The sequence below is a fragment of the Neomonachus schauinslandi genome, chromosome 5 (assembly GCF_002201575.2).
Source record: "Neomonachus schauinslandi chromosome 5, ASM220157v2, whole genome shotgun sequence".
NCBI classification, from domain to species: domain Eukaryota; kingdom Metazoa; phylum Chordata; class Mammalia; order Carnivora; family Phocidae; genus Neomonachus; species Neomonachus schauinslandi.
The window spans coordinates 71,073,979-71,098,264 of record NC_058407.1 but is presented as its reverse complement, the minus strand read 5'-3'; the positions used below and the strand labels follow the sequence as shown (position 1 = coordinate 71,098,264).

At 35.3% G+C, this 24,286-nt stretch overlaps 1 protein-coding gene across 1 annotated transcript in view; it reads left to right on the top strand.

Moving 5' to 3' along the window:
• Positions 1-24,286, top strand: part of CNTN1 (contactin 1) — a 143,436-nt gene that overhangs the window by 22,445 nt on the left and 96,705 nt on the right. Inside the window, 7 exon segments of the mRNA XM_044915209.1 lie at positions 425-524; positions 682-863; positions 5,775-5,899; positions 6,559-6,676; positions 13,979-14,129; positions 17,201-17,328; positions 17,642-17,817. Coding sequence (XP_044771144.1) covers positions 425-524; positions 682-863; positions 5,775-5,899; positions 6,559-6,676; positions 13,979-14,129; positions 17,201-17,328; positions 17,642-17,817 — 980 coding nt within the window.

The window sequence follows — 24,286 nt, the reverse complement described above, 5'->3', positions numbered from 1 at the left end:
TTCTCCCTCCTTTCTTGCCTGTCCTCTTTCTTTTCCACTCTCCTCTCTTCCTTCCTTTCTTCTCCCTCTCTCGCTTTCTTGTTTCTCTACCTTCCTGAGTCCCATGTAGCCCCTGGCACAATGTTTCACACGTTTGATGCTCTCTAAAGACATCTTGGATTTTTTTGGTGAATTGAGTCAGATTAGTTACATAGCTGTAAGAATAAGCCAATATGATTGGAAATGCTTGATGAAATTTATGCTATATACATACTGTGCATAAACAAATAAATCTGTGCATTGTGTTATGAGCAGATATTTTCTAGTACTTGTACAGAGAAATGCTTTGCATAGTGAAGTAATTCTATAAAAGTCACAATATTTAAAAAAAACTCTATTCTGCCTAATAATTAGTGGATGGTTGTTGTATTTTTCTTAATATTAGGAACAACAAAACCATATCCTGCTGATATCGTAGTTCAGTTCAAGGACATATATGCACTGATGGGCCAAAATGTGACGTTAGAGTGTTTCGCACTTGGCAAGTAAGTATACTTATATTTTTTATTAATATATGTAGAAATATATTAATCTTTGTACCATTTTAGGAAATCAATGATGTAATTGTTTAGTTATATATTAACAAAGTAATAGACTTTGAACTACTGTGGACCTTTAGCTTTTGTTATTTCCTATTTAAAGTCCTGTTCCTGATATCCGATGGCGGAAGGTCCTAGAACCAATGCCAAGTACTGCTGAGATCAGCACCTCTGGGGCTGTCCTCAAGATCTTCAATATTCAGCTAGAAGATGAAGGCACATATGAATGTGAGGCTGAGAACAATAGAGGAAAGGATAAATACCAGGCAAGAATTTATGTTCAAGGTAGACATGTTTTTTCAATTTTTTATAAATTGCATCAATATCTTACTTATAGCCATTTCCATACTTGAAGAGTGAGTGTATAATGAATAATAGTTTTAAAACATTACATTATGCAAAAAGAGAAAATATTTATCTTATGTCTAAGTCTCAAATATGGCTTATGGAAGTTATGAACTTATAGCATTACCATCATACTAACATCAATGGATTGGTAGTAGTGTGCTTGATAATTTCCAGAAAATACAATTAATATAACTTGGATACTCCCTCCATTCTTCTTTTTTTCCAATACCTTTTTATTCATAGAAGAAACTATGCATTATGACTTGGTCCAAGCCACTGGCATGCAAACTTGTATATGCTTCAAAAAAAAAAAAAAAATCACATGGAGGGCTTGTTAAAACACAGATAACTGGTTCCCAGAGTTTCTGAGTTACAAGTTCTATTTGGGGCCCAAGATTTGTATTTCTGACAAGGTCTTAGGAGATGCTAATGCTACCAGACCAGGAACTACAGTTTGAGAATCACTGCTCTAAGGAAACCTTTTTTTTTTTTTTTGACACAATTTTATTGGCACAAGTGTTTGATTCAAACACATTGAAATAAACTTATATTTAGGAGGAGAGAATGTTGTTTTTCAGGGAACACTCAAAACTTTTCATACTAAATCATTTCCATAATGTCCACAATATAAAACTTACAGGTCACAACTGAGTAAATGCCTAAGGTTTCAATAAGACGTTCATTTAAATGATAAGCATACATTGAGTGTCTACTCAGAGGCACACACTCTGACAGGAACAAGGAGAAGTAGATAAAAGAAATATTCTCTCTGTCCTTAAGGTATTCATACTCTATACAAAGCCTCCAAATTTATACAAGTATACACAGGCAAAGGAACATACATTTCCACACACACATGCATATGCACACACACAAACATACATAGTTATAAAGAAAATTATGAGAGTGCACTATGGAAATTTACACAGGATATTGATGAAGTATATGGTAAGGGGTAGCTTAACCATGCTGAGAACATGGATGATAGGATAAACTGGAGATGAATACCAGAATGAGGAGACAGCTTGTGGCCCCTACCCAGAGCCCAGGCCTCTGTCTGTACAGGGATGAAGTAAGTGCCTCCAGTGGCCCTAGTATCATCTCATAGAATCCAGCAGGATTAGGCTCATTTTTGCCTTTACCCTGTTTGTCTCTTTTGGCATAGAAAGCCATGGCCTCTAGGCCTCCCTCATCTCCTGAACTTTAACACCCACACAGCTCTGCACACATCCTGTTCCATCTCCATCTCCTCCCCATGCCCAGCTTCTGAAACCTTTGCACCATGCTTTCTAAAACACACAGTCTGCTATTGTCACAATCCCCTATATTCTCAGCTTCTACATAACTTCTATTCTGAACTTCTCACGCTAACTAAAACATGGTTCTCCCTTAAAGACACTGTTTCCTCTCAAGCAGTGGCTAATTTTTCTTCCACAGCTCTCATCCCCATTGACTTGTAATATAACTGCTCTTCTTGCTCCTCATGCCATTTCTAGACTATCTTCCCTTTTTCCTTTAAACATCCAGTTAACAATCTCTCTGGATAACCCACCTAGTTTCTCTAAAATTTTTACTCTTGTCAGGTCTTACAAACTAGAACATACTCTTGACATTCTTAGTGACATCAAAATCAACTTTGACTATGATTATTTTTTTAGTAGTTTTGCCTCTCAGTTCTATTGAACTCCTCTTCTCCAATGATCTTGTCCTTCAATCTACCTCAGCAGCCTACTCCCATGGCCACACTTTAGACCTCATTGTTACCAAAAAGTACAATCCCTTTAGAACCTCAATCTCACACATTTCTTTCACTAACCACTACCTCCTATCTTTCCAGTTCAGTCTCTTTAATACCCTGAGACTCTACTACCAGGAACTATGATCAATTAGTCTAACAATTGTTTAATTTTTCTTCACATCCCCTAACACCTACTCACCTCTTCCCTAAATCTGTGATCAATCATTCTTTTTCCCCTGTATACCCTCCCAGCACACACCACTCTCTACTTTGTCTTACTACCTTTATAGAAGGCTAACCCTGGAAAAATCTAGCTCTCTGCCTATCAGAGCCTGAACCCAGGAACTTGAGTATGACTTAGATAAACACTAGTATGCTGATTAGTTCATTTTAAATTAATGATCACTAGATTCAAGTGGGTCTTTAGTGTTGCCTGGCAATTATACACAATTCCCAAGGTCCACTTATGTCCACTTACCCACTCTCTTAGATGATCTTCTCATGCTTTCACAGTTTCCTTTAAACCCTTAACACCTCCTCCTCCAACCTTATGCTGAGCTAATAACTTGGCTTCTTCTTTGACAGAGAAAATGAAAGATCAAATTAGAACTCCCACAAGCTCCCACCCCACATCTACCCAATACGGGCATCTTTACCCCTCTCTTATGGCTATGGATTCAGCTGCTATCTGAAGCCAACATCACTACTATGTGCTTGATTCTACCCTCCTACCCTCCTTCTTTTCAATTTTTCTTCTTTTTTAAATGCATTCTTATTTAATTTTCATCCCTACTTCTCTGCTGGAATTGTTCTTCCCATGACCACCAATAACATCATGTTGCTGAAGTGGATGGCCACTTCTCAGCTGTATCTTATTTGATCCAACAGCAGCAGTCACCATTGACCATGCACTCCTCCACCATTCACCCTCTGTGCTTGGCATCTAGAACCTACACTTTGCTAACATCCCCGTACACTGCTTGCATTCTCCTCCTCACTCCATGCCCTCTGAACACGGGAGCAATCAGGGTTTGTCTCTGAAAGTCTTTTTGATTTCATTTCTAACCTTTATGATTTCATTCATCATCAAGGCTTTAATGAGGCTCTACACCCTGAAAATTCAGACCCAGACACCTCCCCTGAACTCCAGATTTGTGTATTCAGTACACCAACAAAATTCACTTATACATATCAAATATGCATAGATAGCCTCCTTAAGTGAGGAAAATTCTGGTTAGATTCTTACATTTGTTAAATAAACCTGTCACTCTACCAGGTTTCTAGAGCTTACAGATCTGTTTTTATTCATACATATTAAGAAAACTGCATTCCAGGTTCTTTTTTTATTTTATTATGTTATGTTAATCATCATACATTACATCATTAGTTTTTGATGTAGTGTTCCATGATTCATTGTTTGCGTGTAACACCCAGTGCTCCATGCAGAACGTGCCCTCTTTAATACCCATCACCAGGCTAATCCCTCCCCCCACCCCCTCCCCTCTAGAACCCTCAGTTTGTTTCTCAGAGTCCATAGTCTCTCATGGTTCGTCTCCCCCTCCGATTTCCCCCCCTTCATTTTCCCCTTCCAGGTTCTTAGCAGAGGTCTAAATGTCTAATATCTAATTCCTTAGAAGAATCAAGGTGACAGAGCAGATATTTATAAGGGAATATTATTAAGGGAGCTATTATCTCTCCTTTACTAATCAAGGGCACTCAGTTTTTCTCTTTTGGTCTAATCAACCAGAAGGTTACATAATTAAATCAGAATGTATCAAGTTGATTCAATTATTTAGTCTTCTCATTGTATTTTTTAATGTGATATTTTGTGTCACCTGTTTGAGGCCAAGGCAGGGAAGGGAAGGTGCTCATATTCCTGTTTTATTGCCAAGATTGTATACAAAATAAAACCTCTATCAATTAACATAATATTCTTATCAATATTTAATTTTTATAACTACATGTTACAAAAATGTAATGATAAGTGAAAATATACTAAATAAGATTATAGTACTATAAACATATATATATATACATATAATATTGATGAGGTCCAGTGAGATCATAAAAATGTTTTATGTTCTTTTTTATGTGTATTACTTTCTGTAAGTTATGTATATTATTTTGTCATAAAATGTATATACCAAAGTTTTATTTTTCAAAGAAAATAAAATACTCCCTCCACTCAGGATTCTCTCCTCCTACTTCCTTCTTTATTTTATGTTAATTTGTTTACCTACATTTATTTAAACTATTTAACTTAAATAAATGCTCAAAAAGATTATCACATTGTTCATTTGCTTCCTCTCCAAAAATATATTTTCTTTTGGGAAATATCTAGCATTTTTCTCTAGGTACCAGAAGATCAGATCATCAATTTCACTCAAGCATAGATTTCAGCAATTAAAGCTACTGTATGATCAAGCCATTTTTCTTTTTTTTTTTTTATTTTAAAAGATTTTATTTATTTATTCATGAGAGACAGAGAGAGAGAGAGAGAGGCAGAGGGAGAAGCAGGCTCCCAAGGAGCAGGGAGCCCGATGCGGGACTCGATCCCAGGACCCTGGGATCATGACCTGAGCAGAAGGCAGACGCTTAACCATCTGAGCCACCCAGGCGCCCGATCAAGCCATTTTTCTAATCCTACAGTAAGATGTGACTGTGGCTGCTACCTGAAAGTTACATCAAAAGGAGGAGACCTGAGGCAGTGGGAAAAAAATGTGATTCTTTATTCTAAAAGGGAAGACATAGTGTCATAGTCAATGAAGACATAATTCTTTAAAACCTTAATTGTCATTTTGAAAGATTTAAGTTATAAGAAAAAGATCAATTACTTTAGTGTTATTCATGAATTAGCTCTCTAACAAAACATGGTTCACAAAAATAATTATGAATTGAGTTATAGTTACTTCATGTTGTAACAGTGTAGGATAAAGTTTACCTGAGGACCTATGGAAATACAATTTCAAAGGCTCTAACACTGATTTTATGGCATATACGATATCTGGTATATTCTCCATAAGGTCAACTAAATGTAATATCTGTATTCTTGAGATTATTATGAGTGTTGAGATTTGCGTTTGACATTTAAAATGTTCTTTACTTTTCAGCATTTCCTGAGTGGGTAGAACATATCAATGACACAGAGGTGGATATAGGCAGTGATCTCTATTGGCCTTGTGTGGCCACAGGGAAGCCCATCCCCACAATCCGATGGCTGAAAAATGGATATGCGGTATGTATGTTCCATTGTTTTGCAGTTCTTGAGTCCATGTTCAGGCAACACTTCCAGTGGCCCTGGGATAAATTTAGCAAGAGAGTCAACAGAGTAAGGGTATCTGGGCCCTGAGATAAAAAAGTCTTCTAAAAAAGGCAAACAAGAAAGTAGCATAAAGTATCTTCTTTCAGGTTACTCAACCGTCTGCAATCTTATGTCTACCTTCTCTCTCTTTCTCTCTCCTTATTTTTCCCTTTGTTCCGCATTTTACCCTTCTTCCTACTCATCCATCTCTACTACCTGATACTGTCCTCTCTTTTTTTGCCCCTGTTTCCCTGACCCCACAGAAACAGAGGTAAGAGGGAAGGTTCTACCTTTAGCCCTGGGGACAAGTAACAGCAGTGGGGCCTTTTTCTACCTTCCCTCTGTAATCTCCCAGCTGGGCCAAGAGGGAAAAAGTGGACTCTCAGCTCAGTAGGATGAATAGCACAAGAGCCACTGGGCATGGTAAGTGGGTTTTACTTTCCCATGCCGTGAAAAACCTTCCGTATTTGACTTAGTTAACAGTGGGGGCAAAATAACGTATCTAAATGAAAAGTCAAACAAGCCCAGACGTAAATAAAACGTGTATATTAAGGTTTATCAAGAAAATGTGTTTTCCTTTGTGCTCTTTTCAGTATCATAAAGGGGAATTGAGACTGTATGATGTGACTTTTGACAATGCCGGCATGTACCAGTGCATAGCTGAAAACACACATGGAGCCATTTATGCAAATGCCGAGTTGAAGATCTTGGGTCAGTACTGTTTCTAGTTTCTGTTAACGTTCAGCAAGAGAGCAATGCATTCAACAATGATCATGGGGTCTTGAATTGCTGAAGTTAAAAACTTTGAAAATGGGGTTTGGAGGGGCGCCTGGGTGGCTCAGTCATTAAGCGCCTGCCTTCGGCTCAGGTCATGGTCCCAGGGTCCTGGGATCGAGCCCCGCATCGGGCTCCCCGCCCCGCGGGAAGCCTACTTCTCCCTCTCCCACTCCCCCTGCTTGTGTTCTCTCTGGCTGTGTCTCTCTCTGTCAAATAAATAAATAAAATCTTTAAAAAAAAAAAGAAAATGGGGTTTGGAACAGGATGATATTATTGTGTTATTTTCTTTTTCTTTCATTAGAGAACAGCAAATAAATTAGAGGCAACACAGAGTACAATAGTCTTAAAACATCTTTAAGCAAACTTTACACATGCCAATTTTCACAAGTCTTGTTCTCTCCTGCGTCTGGGCTGTTAAATACTGCTTGAAAATCACATTGCGATGATTGATGCTTCTGCAATGCATATGACCCAGGCTCAGATGGATCTTGGGCACTTGCTAGTTTTAGCATTCTTTGGATCTCCTGCCCTGCAGTTGCTATTTAAAATCTTTAGGACATTCCTCAAGCTCTTTACCCCACTCTGACTCCTACTTTGGTATTGCTTTTCTACTCCTCCATGAAAATTGAAATCCTTTGAAGTAAAATATTTCAATTTCTCATCCCTCATTCAAAAGTATTTAAATCTTTGCTACACTTGCCCTTTCATATTCTCTATCCAGAGGAATAAGTATCTGTCCTTTCCAAAAACAGGCGTACCTCATATTATTGCACTTCACAAATACTGCGTTTTTACAAATTGAAGGTTTGTGCCAACCCTGCATCAGGCAAGTCTCTAGGTGCTATATTTCCAACAGCATTTGCTTACTTTGTGTCTCTGTGTCACAATATTTCAAACTTTTTCATTGTTATTATACTTGGTATGTTGATCTGTGATCATTGGTCTTTTTTTATTAACATACAATGTATTATTTGTTTCACAGTACAGGTCTGTGATTCATCAGTCTTACACAACTCACAGCGCTCACCACAGCACATACCCTCCCCAATGTCCATCACCCAGCCACCCCATCCCTCCCACCCGCCCCCCACTCCAGCAACCCTCAGTTTGTTTCCTGAGATTAAGAGTCTCTTATGGTTTGTCTCCCTCTCTGGTTTCATCTTGTTTCATTTTTCTCTCCCTTTCCCTATGATCCTCTGTCTTGTTTCTCAAATTCCTCATATCAGTGAGATCATATGATACTTGTCTTTCTCTGATTGACTTATTTTGCTTAGCATAATACCCTCTAGTTCCATCCGTGTCATTGCAAATGGCAAGATTTCGTTTTTTTTTTTTTTTTTGATGGCTGCATAATATTCCACTGCGTGTGTGTGTGTGTGTGTGTGTGTGTGTGTGTGTGTACCACATCTTTATCCATTCATCTATTGATGGACATCTAAGTTCTTTCCATAGTTTGGCTATTGTGGACATTGCTGCTATAAACATTGGGGTGTACGTACCCCTTCGGATCACTACATTTGTATCATTTGGGTAAATACCCAGTAGTGCAATTGCTGAGTCATAGGGTAGCTCTGTTTTCAACTTTTTGAGGAACCTCCATACTGTTTTCCAGAATGGCTGCACCAGCTTGCATTCCCACCAACAGTGTAGGAGGATTCCCCTTTCTCCGCATCCTCAATATCTGTCGTTTCCTGACTTGTTAATTTTAGCCATTCTGACTGGTGTGAGATGACATCTCACTGAGGTTTTGATTTGTATTTCCCTGATGCCGACTCATGTTGAGCACTTTTTCATGTGTCTGTCGGGATCATTGTCTTTGATATTACTATTGTAATTGTTTTCAGTCACCACGAACCACACTCATATAAGATAGTGAACCTAATCAATAAATGTATGTGTTCTGATTGCCCCACCAACCAGCCTTTCCCCCATCTCTCTCCCTCACCTTGGGCCTCCCTATTCTCTGAGACACAAAAATATTGAGATTAAGCCAATAGCCTCTAAGTGTTCAAGTAAAAGAAAGAGTCAGACATCTCTCACTCTCACACAAAAGCTAGAAATGATTAAGCTAGTGAGGAAGGAATATCAAAAGCTGAGAGAGGCTGAAAGCTAGGCCTCTAGTACTAACCAGTTAGCCACGTTGTGAATGCAAAGGTAAAGTTCTTGAGATTAAAAGTGCTACCCCAGTGAACACATGAATGATAAGAAAGCAGAACAGCCTTATTGCTAATATGGAGAAAGTTTAGTGGTCTGAAGAGATCAGACCAGCCACAACATTCCCTTAAGCCAGAGCTTAATCCAGAGCAAGGCTCTAACTCTTCAATTCTGTGAAGGTTGAGAGAGGTAAGGAAGCTGTAGAAGAAAAGGCTAACACTCTTGTTAGGGGCTAATGCAGCTGGTGACTTTAAGTTGAAGCCAATGCTCATTTGCCATTCTGAAAATCATAGGGCCATTAAGAATTATGCTACATCTAATCTGCCTGTGCTCTGAATGTTTTGTTGCCATCCAACAAAGCCTGGATGACAGCACATCTGTTGACAACATGGTTTACTGAGTATTTTAAGCCCTCTGTTGAGAAACACTGCTCAGGAAAAAATGAATTCTTTCAAAATATTCCTGCTCCCTTACATGGCTCCTGGTCACCCAAGAACTCTGATGGAGATGTACACGAGATTAATGTTCTTTTCATGCCTGCTAACACAACATTCATTCTGCAACCCATGGATCAAGGAGCAGTTTTGACTTTCAAGTTTTATTATTTAAGAACTACATTTCGTAAGGCTCTAAGTGTCACAGATGGTCAATTTTGTAATGCATCCGAGCAAAGTAAATTGAAAAACTTTTGAAAATGATTCACTATTCTAAATACCATTAAGAACATTCATGATTCATGGGAAGATGTCAAAATATCAACATAGGCAAGAATTTGGAAGTTGGTTCCAACCCTCATGGATGACTTTGAGGGGTTCAAGACTTCAGTGGAGGAAGTAACTATAGATACGGTGAAAATAGCAAGAGAACTAGAATTAAAAGTAGAGCTTGAGGATGTGACTGAATTGTTACAATTTTATGATAGTACTTGAGTAGATGAAGAGTTGCTTCTTATGGATGAGGAAAGAATGTGGTTTTTGAGATAGAATCTACTCTTGGTGAAGATTCTGTGAAGATTGTTGAAATGACAACAAAGGAATTAGAATATTATATCAACTTAGTTGATAAAACAGCAGTAGGGTTTGAGAGGATTGAGTCCAATTTTGAAAGAAGTTCAATTGTGGTTAAAATGCTATCAAGCAGCATCACATGCTGCAGAGATCTTTCATGAAAGGATTAATCAATCAATGAGAGAAACTTCAGAGTCATCTTATTTTAAGAAATCGCCACAGACACCCCAACCTTCAGCAACCACCACCCTGATCAGTCAGCAGCCATCAACATGGAGGCAAGACCCTCCACCAGCAAAATTATTATGACTAGCTGAAAGCTCATATGATGGTTAACATTCTTTAGCAATATTTTAAAATTAAGGTATGTACATTGTTTTTTTTAGACATGCCACTGAACATTTAATAGACTATATAGTATAGTGTAAACATAACTTTTACATGTACTGGTAAACAAAAAAAACCCCTCATTTTTCTCGCTTATTGTGATATTTGTTTTATTGGGGTGGTCTGGAACCTAACCTGCAATAGCTTGAGGTATGCCTGTAATCCCTTTACCTCTGCCCTATATTCATTTCTTCTCCCTTACTTCATATGAACAGGTATCTCTTCTCCATGTACATATGTATGTTCATATTTCTCATGTAGCCTCTTCTTCATGTTTTATTCTTGAATTCTCTGCACCTTTGTCTTTGGTGACTCCATGTTTTCATACCTCCCAGATTATTTCTTCTCAATCACTTTCATTTTCTTCTCTTTACCCCTTCCTCTGCTCAGTTAGAAATCTTGCTCGCTCCCAGAGTTCCTTCTATGATTCCATCCTATTCTCTTCTTTCCTTTTTCATGTATTCTATATTATTCTTCTTAAATTATTGTTATTTTCAAATTTTTAAAAATCCTGGATAATTTCTTGTTTTCCTCCCATTAACTATCAATGATTCTTTAATTTATATCACTGGACCAGATTTTTATCCTCAGCTTCAAGCCCAACATAAAGCTTCCTAATAGAAATCTTCATTTGGTAACCTCACAAATAACCCAAACCTAGTGTGTCTGAAGCTAAATTCATTATCTCTCACCTGCATCACATTGTCTCCTCGAAAATTCTGTTCTATAGAATGACACAATTAACTACATCCTTGCTTCCTATTACTACATCTACTAAATTTCTCAATCTTACTCCATAAATCTCACATTCTCTTTACATTCATTACAACTACTTTAATTAAGGTCTTACTGTATTATGTCTTTTTCATTTTATTTGAAGTAGCTGTCATCAGCTTTATTCATATGAATCTAGGTAGCCAGGTTTTCTCTTTTACAACCAAAAAGAATACCAAAAAGATAAAGCAGTGACTCAGTATGGTCTATTTTATTATTGCTACACCAAAGGGAAATTCTTTAGAACATTGATATCACTACAAATTGAGTGACACTAAAAGAATATGAAAGGAAATGAGATAATTGCAAGAAATTATTTTTAAAAATTACCTTTAAGAAGAGTTGAGGCTGGGGCGCCTGGGTAGCTCAGTTGGTTAGGTGTCAGACTTGATTTCGGCTCAGGTCATGATCTCAGGGTCCTGAGATCCAACCCCATGTCAGGCTCTGCACTGAATATGGAGTCTGCTTAAGATTCTCTCTCCTACTCCCTCTGCCCCTCCATGCTAGTGCTCATTCTCTCTCTCCAAAAGTAAATAAATAAAAATAAAAATGAGTTGAGGCCTTCTTAATTTTAATTTTCCCTGCCTCTTATTATAATGCTGAGGATAATATTCCATTTATTCCCCCCAAAGTAAAAATTCCTTGCTAATATATTTAACCTAGCTTATTTGGGTATCAAGCAAACATTCAGGTTTAGTCTTCATGCCATATTACTTTGGTATGAGGTGCAATAAAATCGTTTTGACTCATATAAGATATGAGGTGACTTTAAATGCTTTCCCAAATGTTAACATTCTATTTTTTATAAAAATTTGTTTGTCATCATACATTACAAAATTATATGAAAATTCAACTACTCAGGCTGAAAGATCTCTCCATATTCAAGCACAAAATCTTGTAATAATTTAATGACTATTATTGTAGTAATTAAATAAATAACATTTTCAGCCTGAGAGCAATGTTTCTGGGCATCTTTATATTTGTTTCCATCTATTTTTTGTTTACTACCTTCAGAAATAGTGTTTCTCTCTCTCTTTTCTTTCGTTATCTAGGTAATTCATTTATTCATCCACCAAATATTTTTGGGAACTTATTCTACACCAGATACCATTCTTTTAATAGGCCCAGAAAGAGACAAATAATGCATGTCCTCTTCTTAGTTGGGGGAAAAATACTCCCTTATTTTTTTCCCACTTCTAAAATATATAGGAACATAGTCTAGATTCTGTCACTATAAATTCAAGTATTAGTTAAGTATGAAGTCATTTTTTTTTAAGATTTTATTTATTTATTGACAGAGAGAGACACAGCGAGAGAGGGAACACAAGCAGGGGGAGCGGGAGAGGGAGAAGCAGGCTTCCCACGGAGCAGGGAGCCCGATGTGGGACTCGACCCCAGGACCCCGGGATCATGACCTGAGCCGAAGGCAGCCGCCTAACGACTGAGCCACCCAGGCGCCCCAAGTATGAAGTCATTTAAACAACTGTACCAAATCAACTATTTCATTAAAACTTAACTGACTCAAGAAAAATTCTCATTTCTAGATGAATTTAGATTTTTAAAATATAATCCCATTAGATTTTTCTCTCATATTTGACAAGCAATATGTCACCCAAAATATCTATTGAGCCTATACAAAATACCACACACTGTGTTAGGTGTACAACACAAGTTGGTTGGTTACTTATTTATTGTTAATTATCAAAATTCAGGTTAAAGGAACAATGGGATAAATTAAATCCTTGCCATAGAAAGTGTGTCCCACAGGGCAGCAGGAGCAAAAGCAACACCTGAGGGCTTGTTAGAAGTACTGAATCTCAGGTTCACCCCAGGCCTACTTAATCAACATTTTATCAAGATCATCAGATTATTTTTATGCACAGATAGAATTTGAGAATTTGAGACTAGAGGATGAAGAGTCAACATCTAGATGAAGATGCACTTGAGCCTAGAAAAGCCTCCCAAAAGGACACAGTTACATACAGATGATTGGATGTGCAAAAATAAATGGATGGGATCCCCCAGAAGTCTGCTAAAATACAAGGAGGTTGAGAAATGAGCCAGATGTAGGAGACCTAAAGAAAAATAGAGCATGTCATCAATAAAGTAATCTTTTATGAGACTCTGTATCCTATTTTCATAATTATTGTTCTGTACTTTGATATAAGGGGAAGCTATACCTATAGCCTGTTTCCCTCAATTATTTGCATCCACCACTCCCATAGCTGTTTGCAGGTAGGTCTGAAGGCAGAAGTCTTTTTATTTTGGTATCTCATAGTGTCTGCACACAGTTGATGCTCAATAAATGTGTGCATAGTGAAGGAGGAATCATTGTTTAATGAAGAGAGCATGCTTGCAAATCAGAAGAAAATTGATTCAATTGTGAATCCTACCTGATGCTGCCCGGGGTACCTTTGGCAAATTATATAATTATAATAGATATCAGTTCCCTCATTTGTATACTGGAGACAGTTCACTGAAAGTGTGGTTGAGAGTACTGATTATGACCATATGTTAGTGTTAATAATGGTGTTCAAATTCCTCCAGTCTTTCACTTAATTTCCCTTGTGCAATTGAGTCAAAACAACTAAATTAGATGTTACCTTCGAGGTAAATATATACATAGCATTTGATTGTAACTGAAATTTATCATAATTAATCCTGTTATCACTAAGATTTGTACATATAAAATGGGTGAATTTTATAAGTAAAATATACATCAATAAAGTTATTAAATAAAAGAAAAATATATTAATACTAGGTATGGAATGTCTATTGGTTATATCTGATAATATTTGGTGAGATTAATCTTTTCTGGTGATTATTAATCAAAATAATAAAAGATGATATAGAAGAAATGTGTTTTTTTTTCCTTTTTAATGAAAGAGAAAAATAATAATTTATTTCCTTTTAGCTTTGGCTCCAACTTTTGAAATGAATCCTATGAAGAAAAAGATCTTGGCTGCTAAAGGAGGAAGGGTCATAATTGAATGCAAACCTAAAGCAGCACCTAAACCAAAATTTTCATGGAGTAAAGGAACAGAGTGGCTTGTCAATAGCAGCAGGTCAGTTCAAAAACTAGAAATCCAATTGCAATTTACTGTTTGGCAAAGTTCATTTTAAAGAGGACTTTAAAGAGGACTAATGTAAATGTTGGTTGTTCTTCCTTTTCTCCACAGAAGATATCATAATTCTAAGATAAACAGAGGCACTTACCCTTCACTCTTATTATCTGTTATAATCAGTGTTCAATTTTTTAGGTTTCTATAATTTATAAGGAATTTAGAAAATGGAGACTCAGAAATTTTTGGTAAATTGCCCAAGGCCTCAGAATAAAATGAACAATGGGGAATAAAATATGATCTCTGACTTTTCCCCTTGTAACAAGGCCTTCTGTATCCGTTTATGTTTGTTTTAGTTTTACGCAGTTAGCCTACTAAGTATTTCAATAGGAAAAATTTTTTAAAAAGGTAATTCAAGAATAAATCACTCCTTCCCATCTTTTTAAATTAACAGACATCTTCCTAATAAGCAGACCATTACCCACTTTAAGATAAAACATAAAATTGAAGTTCCTAACAAGATAAAACATAAAACTACTTCCTAACAAGTAGACCAGTGGTAGCTTTAAGATAAAACATAAAACATGTGACTTGCATAGTATTTATTTAAAAACCACACTGAATGGTTTCTTTAAATTTCCTAGAGGAAGATATAGCAATACTGAGTACTAAAGTGTAAAAGTACTCAGTTGAGTGCTAAAGTACAGAGAAAAGAAAGCCGGGATAGGAAATGGAATGTGAAAGTGAGGGAGAAGGAAATATTCCAGGCAGTGAATATTTAATAGTAAATATTTAATATTTATATTTACTTTACTAAATATTAATATTTAAACAATTAGATTAGATTAGAATAGTAAAGAAGCACGTACAAAGGGCCTGGGGCAGAGAGTATAGGATGGTGAAGAATGTAAGACCTAAAATCAATATGGTTTGTCCTTAGAGGAAAATGGAGAAGAGTTTTAAGAGATGAGACATAATAATCCAGATCATCAATAATGTTTTTTGGTAGGGGGCTTGAACCTCATCTTTGAGTAATGGAACCTGTCTAAAGGTGTAAATAAGGGAGGAAAATGTAGATTTTTGCCTAATAAAGGAATATTCTAGCAAAAGTATATAAGAGATATTCTTCACAACAATCCAAAAAAGTAGGTAAGATAGGTATTATTATCTCTATTTTGATGTATCTAAAGGCTGGAAAGGTTAAAGTAGCCTTTTGAAAGTATATTGATAATCTCCAAACTGAAACTTGAACTTGTGGAATGAACCCATGCCAACACAGTTCTCTTATTAAGGATGATCACAAGTATGGCTGTGTATGGGACAAAGATAGGTTGGGTTGGGGAGAGGGAGTACACAGGAACAGCAGTTATTTCCCTGAACAAATTAACTTTTAAAGTGAATATGCTTGACTAAGTTTTTAAGACTTTAGCAAAATGATGCTAGAAGAATCAGTGTTAAAGGAAGAATTAATTTGTTTGATTTTCTGATGAAACGTTTAACAATCAGACAATGAGCAATGCAGAGATGTGATCAAAAGGTAGTCCCATTTCTAGGTACTTACTCCTGCAACAAACTTGTGACACAGCACTCCCACTTAGACCCACCGTTAACTCTGTCCCCTAAATAAAAAATAAAAATTAAAAAATTAAAAATCTTGCTCTGATATTGATGAGGACCAATGAATGGTACAAGTCTCTCCAACCAAGGATTTCTTAGAACCATGTTTCATGGACTTATTTTTCCTAAATATCAGCATGTGTTCAAAAAAAGGAAAAGAAAGGACTAGCTCCTAAAATCTTACTATTTTAATCCTGTCAGAATATTTTTAGTCTTTGAATCAAATTGTGTTACTTCTTGACAAAAGAGTCTATAAATCCAGTTTTCGCTCACTACTTTAATCCATTCATATTTTAGGTTATAAGCACCACTTTATAATAGATACAGTACTTCATGTAAAAATCAAGTTAAATATTGTAAAATAGTATGCATAAAGAAAAGTTCAACTAATACATTATTTTCAGAGAAATAAAATATTTCTGTTTCAAACTAATATCCAAGGAGTAACCTTCAAAACTGTCTTTAAGCCTAACTATAATCTCATTCTGATTAATATAATTACAAAAATTATGGAATGTTCCACATTACAGAGTTACTACAAGCACTTGATTAGTGGCTTGTAAATGGTTTATGCAGTATTTCCAATCAGTAGAGAGGAAACATAAATCTTGATGAATTGTAATTAGGTTCTCAATTGTATGATTTTACTTTGGGCTAAATGATATACCTTCTACAACAGAATTTATTTGTAGTTGTTCATTTCATATTTGATGGACTATTATCAGCTCTAACGTGATCTTTATCTGAGCCATTTATATGAGAGTATCTCCAAAATTCTTTTCTTCTCTGGAGTTAGTATGCTCTAACAGTTAATGAATAAGATGGAAGGATAGGTTAGTAAGTAAAACCGAAGTATGTCTGATGGAATGCATATTAGGAGAGAAAACCTTGGAAACGGTATGGGATGGAGGGTGGCTGGACAGCAGCAGTGCCACGTGCATGCACGTGTGTGCATGCATGCATACAATCCTAACTATAATTTAGCAATGCTTTGCTGAAGGTGCAAAACCCTGTAAGATTGTCAGGCCTGAAAGGGAATCAAAGGACTCTGGCTCTTACTATGAGTGAGATAGAAAGTCACTGGAGAGTGTTGAGCTCTAGAGTGCTATCACTGAGCGGAAGAGTGACATGGTGTGACTTACGTCACGTAGGTCTTCATGTCTGGCTGCTATGTGGAAAAGAGACTATGGCCAGGCAAGGGTGACACAGGAGACCAGTTAGAAACTACTGCAATAGTCCAAGAAAAAGATGAAGATCGCTTTCTTAAACAACTTGTCAATGCTGAAAAAAAAATATTATAAACAAAGGCTAGGATGTTTCATCTTAAAAAAATCTTACCATCAAGTAATTTGTATAAAATGTAATGATCAGAAGATCGTATTTGTAATCTAAGGCAGAATAATAAGATACTTCGTTAGATTACTTTTGTCAAGAATGTATTTCTTTCATTTGAATAGAATACTCATTTGGGAAGATGGCAGCTTGGAAATAAATAACATCACAAGGAATGATGGCGGTATCTATACATGCTTTGCAGAAAATAATAGAGGGAGGGCTAATAACACTGGCACTCTTGTTATTACAGGTAAGAAACCATTTGATTAATATTGTTTTTTTCTAGTTTAATAGTGCTTAGTTTCTAATATTACTATAAGACATGATTCAGCACTAAGCTTCTAAGACAGTTCATGTACTGATAAGTTTCCATCTCAAAGCCTTTGGGGCAAATCTCTTGCTTAATGAAATTGTTCCTGGAATCTGAATCTGAAAACATCTTTCTCCCTTTGCTCAGAGAAATAAAAATATATTGATTTTTATTCTTTTAATGTGCCAGATAATATGGTATCTAATATTTTCTTGAATTGTGCTTTCCTCCTTTTTTTTTTTTAAATGTATAGATCCCACCCGAATTATATTGGCCCCAATTAATGCTGACATTACTGTTGGAGAAAATGCCACCATGCAGTGTGCTGCTTCCTTTGATCCCGCCCTGGATCTCACATTTATTTGGTCCTTCAATGGCTATGTGATCGATTTTAACAAAGAGAACATTCATTACCAGCGGAATTTTATGGTATGTGTTTTAAGTCTCATCCGATTAACATTCCAGTGACCCTATGTGACTGCAGCCTATTACTATAATCATTTACAACACTGAAAAACAGGCAAAAAAAGCTTTTCATGGGTTTCCTTATATTAACTGTAGCGCTCCTGAACCTTTTAAAAAATGACTAGCTATAAGGATTCTGGTAGAGATATTGATCAATAAATATTTATTGAGATTTAGGTCTATTTTTCCCCTAATTATAATATAACTTTTATATTGATGTGTCCTATGCCTCATTGTATCTGTACTCTAGGTTCTAGGGCCTTCTTGTTCATTTTAAATAAGGTAAGAGCATAGAACTTATCCTTTGTTATAAGGATGACTTTAAGGCATTTCTCTTACTCTTTGAGGTTAAGAAATAGACAAAATATGTATATGGGAGGGTTTGGAGAACTAGTCCATGGGATTTTTAGAATGCTTAAATGGCTGTATTTTATTAAGAATAGGAAAGCATACATGACACAAGTCCTATAATTAAGCATAGTGGTGTCCTTGTATAGAAATAAAGAAAATAGAGGAAAAAGACTGGGCAGTAATGCAGGAATACTGACTTGTGTAGGAACATCACTGGTTTGAGAACATCACTAGGTTACAGTGAATAGTTGATCCTTGAAGAACATGGGTCTCAACTGCTGCTAGGTCCACTTATTTGTGGATTTTTTTCAGTAAGTACAGTACTGTAAATGTATTTTCTCTTCCTTATGATTTTCTTAATAACATTTTCTTTTCTCTAGCATACTTTATTGTAAGAATACATATAACATACGAAATATGTATTTATTGACTATTATTAAAATTTCCAAAGGAATGGCCCTTAGTAGTTAAGTTTTGGGGAAGTCAAAAATTATAAGTGGATTTTCAACTATGAAAGGGGTCAGTGCCCCTACACTCTGTATTGTTCAAGGGTCAACTGTACATAAAATGCAAATTGGCCACTGTTCCTACCTGCCTCTTCTCTAGAAAGGCCATTGGTTAGGAGTGTAAGACCTATTTAGAGCATATGCTTATTGAAGAAAACTAATTTTAATTTTAGAAGTCAATTATTAGTATAGAAATAAAAGTTTGAACTAACTCAGTAAAATAGTAGTAGAGTAGAATATTTAGGATATTTAAAGTCCTATGAAATCTGAAGATTGATATGTACATATAATAATTGTATCCTTTCAAATTGTCTAGCTCTTTAATTTTTTTTTCTAGAACTCTATGCTTTAAAAAACTAAAACAAACTTTCAATCAAGTTGGGTGAGACTGATTTAACTTTTCTTGTTAAATTTTTATTAGATAGATTAATAAAACAACTACCAATGCAGTAATCAATGTTTATCCTTCTACATGTTAACTGTAAATTCAGTTCGTTTCGTTTTAATCTAACTGTAAATGTGCAGCAAATCTGCTGATTGTCTTTCAGTTTCTGAACCAAATTTACACTTTAAAAAAATAACAACTGGGAAATGGCAGGGAACTATTTTAACATTATGCCATGTGATACTTTTCCTTATATGTCTGAAAATATTTTGATACGCTTAATCATAAATGTTCCCAACATTAGTAAAATTGCCACTGATATCTTTAATAATTTCTTCAAATTGTGTTTTGTTTTGCAAGTAAAACAAATACTACTTAGTTTTTACTCATTTTAAGGAAAAATAAGTGAGCTAAACAAAGATCTTACTTAAAAAATAGACTTTTGAATTTGCTTAGTTTCTTGGTGTTATATATTGAGTAATTTCAAAACTACAACAACCATAGTTCATATAAGTAGCTACTTAACAACTGCAGTGAGTCTTCATAAATAGATTTAGGGGTATAAATTGTCCTAAATTAAGCTAAAACTTCATATGTAGAGCTTCTTTATGTTCTTCAAAATAATATTTACATTATATTTGTTGGTGCAAATAAACATTTCCAAAAAAAGAAATTAAGAAAAAAGAGAAAGAAGGAAGGAAAAGAGAGAGAGAGGAAGGAAAGGAGGGAGGGAGAGAAAAAAAAGGAAAAAAAAGGGAAAAGAACCCCATGGCTTAAAAAGAGAGGAAAATAAAGAAATAACTGGAATAATAATTAAGAAATAAATAACAAATTGGATCATAAAAACATAAAAGACTTTGGCCATTACTTACTGGACTCCTTTTGCTGATGATAGCCACAGAGGTTCATGTACTTGTCCCTCAGCTAATCCAGAGCAGAACCTAACTGCGGGCCCATGCTCTGGCCTCACTAACTCACATTTCAGCTTCAGTCCAAATAATGATCAGTGGTAGAAAACATGCTCACTGGCTAAATATGTAACTTAATTGAGTAAACATACCAAATGCACATTTGTAACACATTAGATGGGCAGGTTGATTCAGTTCTCTAAATAATTAAAAAAAAAAAAAACCTAGACAAGAAATTTATTTTAAAATAAATTATTAAACTTAATTCTATTTTTTGAACCTAAGACCTATAAAGCCTTCTCTTGCATCTTCCTTCTCTTTTAAAGCAAACTACAAAGTCAGACTTCACTACTAAATGCACCACATGAAGTTTGAGTAAAAATACTGTATGTGTTTGATCCATCTTTTGGTAGATCATCCTAATGACTAATAATTGCTTTTGGGGGCATTAACAGACCGCTCGCTCTCAGAAGGAGCAGCTCTTATCTCAAGCTTATGAATCAAAACCATGAGAATGGCAGGTACTGGGGACAGCAAAGGCAAAGGAAGGAATATTGCTGACTGCATTTGTCGATTATTCAAATTGCATGGGCAAATGTGTCAGTATATAATTTTGGGGTTCTTCTTAAATAATGTTTTGATATTTTATTTGATTCTGGCAACATTTCAATTAGTGAATATCATTTGTTCATTTAAAAATATTGTACTGTGTATATACTACAAGCAGAAACAGTGATGGGCACTAGGGTGAATAAAACACTGAATAAGATAAACACAGGCACTGATCCAAAATAAATTAGAGGTACTCTGTGAGTTTAAAATTCAAATGTAAATAATTTGATAGCTATTAAAACTGATATCATTATTATCATTAGTTTTAATAAGTTTAATTGCTAAAAGTTAATACCAGAAGCTCTAATTAATGAAGAAAGAATATATAAATCAAAATTTAAGTTTTTCATTTCAACAAAGTAAGTTTGTATTTACCAATTTAGTTTCTTTCTTTTTTTTTTTTTCTTTTTCCAATTTAGTTTCAATGATAAATTTTATTCAGTGTCAGGTATGCTTTGATTTTAGCTTGCTATTCTTGACTTTGACCACCATGTGGCAACCTTGCATAAGGCTTCAAATTTCACAGCCTAGAATAATCGGGACTTGAAGCTTTATGAAATTAAACAAATAGATTTTCCCATAGTTAGGTCTAAGATATGTGATTACAGGTGATTTAAAAATTTCTACTTTATACTTTTTCAATTATATTCATATAATTATCAGGAAAAAAGTAATTGCACATTTTTAAAGAGGTACATTTCTTTTAAGAATTTATAGTGAACTCCCCAAAAATAAATTACATTGACATTACATTTAATGATCCTGCTTCATGAAAAATTCTTTTGAATTAATCATTTAAAAAATATATAGATGCTAATTTTAAAGCTGTGTGTAAACACTTAATGCTGATTATAGAAAAAAAGTAAGTATCTAATTTACCTGTTACGTCACTTATTCTTTCATTTAGTCAATAAACATTCACTTAGTGTTATTTTAGCATGTAAACAGGTTCAGGAAATGTTTCATTTGAACTTGAACTTATGCATAAGGAGGATATTAAGAATATATATAAATATATATAAATCATAAATTTAAAAAATTGAAGCTTTGCTACAATAAGCATACAAGCAGTTTATCTGGCATTCTTTTATTCTATCAAAGTTATGGGGCAAATACATAAATTTTTCAAGTCCAGCTACAAAATGGCTTCTATTTTGATTTTCCAGCTCAATAGCTGTTTACTCCCTTAAAGTAAGTACAAAAAGCAGAATCATTTTACTTATCAATTTAATTTATAACTCCTTTTGTTCTGGAAAGGACTTAAGACTATCCACCAAAAAAATACAGATTTGTAATATACCGTTTTATGCCTCTCCCATTGTGATGCCTGATCTGTGGCAATTACTTTTTTTCAATAACCATCTAACTTTTGACATCTACTTTGAGTCATTTTCTTTCAACTATTTAACAACAATCTCCCTGTCAGAGCCATTATCTTAGTTAACCACATGAGTTAAACTTTCCAATTCTGATTATTGCCACTATAGTAACTTTTTTCCATTTCTCTTAATACACATAAATGTTAACATTGTAATTCAGCAAGAAGTTATTATGTATCTGTTTTGAATTTATAAATAGCATATGAATTGTTCAGAGGCTTTGCCACAACCAATCCTGGCCACTAGGCTTCATTTTGTCACTTTTTGTGTGACTCTGAGCCAGTGATTAAACCTCTCTAAACTTCAGATTTCCCTCTCTGTAATGTTTTATTAATAATTCACTTACTTCATACAGGTTGCTTCACCGGGTTTGCAAAACTGGTTACTTCATAGTATTTGTGTGAGGATTCAATGAGAGAATGTCTATAAAGTGCTTGGCACAAGTTCTGGCAGATTGTAAACAGTTATTATTAATACTGTGTATAATAGAGCAATCATTCCCAACTGAAATTTCCAGAGGCCATTGCCATATAGTTTGTTTTTTTTTTCTGCTTACAGATCTCAATTTTCATACTTTAATTCTTGCATTGCTGCTACACCGGGTAGCTGATCTGAAACAAAAATTTCTAGCTATTTCCTTGCTGGGGGCAATAGGAGAGATAGTGATAGTCAACATTTATTGAGTGCTTTCTGTTTGGCCAGTGTTGGGTTCAATGTTTTTCACGTGTTTCTCAGTTGATCTTCACAGCAATCCTCTATAGAATACATATTATTGTGATTTTTCTCAATTTTCAAAATGAAGAAAATAAGGATTAGAAAGGTTAAGTAATTTGCCCAAAGTAATCATACCACTTGTTGGTGACAAGGAAGATTTGAAACCAAGGTCATCTGACTGCAGACCCTGAGGCCTTCGCCACTCCAGTTTCTAATCTGTTTGTTAATACGCCTGTCTGTGTCTGCTTAAATAATCCCCCTCCCATTATCTGAAGCACTGTAGGGCCGTACTGTTCAACTAATTTATTCTATAATTTTGTTTAACGAACTTTTACATTCTCTCAAGTTTATCCAAATTACCTCATTCTCCCTATACTATTAGCAAGTTTTGCAATACATTGTAAATCAAGTCTACACAGTTTCAGGTGGTCTTTAGTTCCAGGCAATTCTTTAAGATCTCTTTTAGGTAGGTAGGTAGGTGTATGTGTGTGTTTGCAGGTATATGGATTTGCTTTGTTCTGCCTGTATAGAAAACACCATTCAAAACAAAGGAAGACAGATCTCTTACCCTGAGGTTTTCTTTTTAAAATAAAATATTAATTATATGGAACATGTCACCAAATTGTGCTTAAATTTGAGACATATATATTTCATACTAGAATATATTAGGAATCTGAACAGATATTTTGCTTCTGCACATCCAAAGGGAGAGAGTAGAGGGGCGGGAGGAGAGGGAGAGTGGAGAAGGAATAATAATAATAAAAATGTTATTGGATCTCTGTTACTGCTGAGCAAGAGGGTGAAGATTGTCCAGAATTATGGGGTAAAGGTTGGAAGAGAAAAGGAAGGTCAGGCCATAATCCAGGCAAAGGCAAGGGTCAAATTAGAGCTGAAGAAAGTAGAACAGAAGACCAGCAGGCACAGTGAGATGATGTGAGCCCTAAAATGGTGGTTCTAAACTGGGAGCAATTTTTCTTCCCAGGGGACTTTGGCCATATGTGGAGACAATTTTGGGAAGGAGGAGGGAGGGCTATGTATTATACACATTTGTTTAGCACAGGTGCTGCTAAACATCCTATAATGCTGAGGACAGTCCCCCACAACAGAGAATTATCTGGTCCACATTGTCAATGGTACCAAGACTGAGAAATGCTACAGTCAAGGAATATGAAAAAAGAGAGACATAGGAATAAAGAGACCAGCCACTGAAAGGTTTTAAGCATGATGTGTTAGAAACAAAGAGAAATTGTTTTGAGCAGATGAGAGTGCTTAGAACAACAACAACAAAAAAATTCTAAGAGGCTAGCTAAAACATTTTCCAAAATAGTATGAGTAGTAGAGAATGATAGATTTCATGTGTTTTGTGAATTTAAGACTTAAATTTTGATGGGCAGTGGAAGAGAGAAAGAAATGTGTAAAACATATAGTCCCCTAACATAGTTCTGTGACCCGCCCCCACAAAACTGACAAAGATATTCTACCTGTTGCCAAATCCTTTCTCTGCTCTTATGAGTAATTAATTGATAAGCATGAGAGCATTCTGATAAGGAGGTAAAACATTCTGTTATACTTCACTCT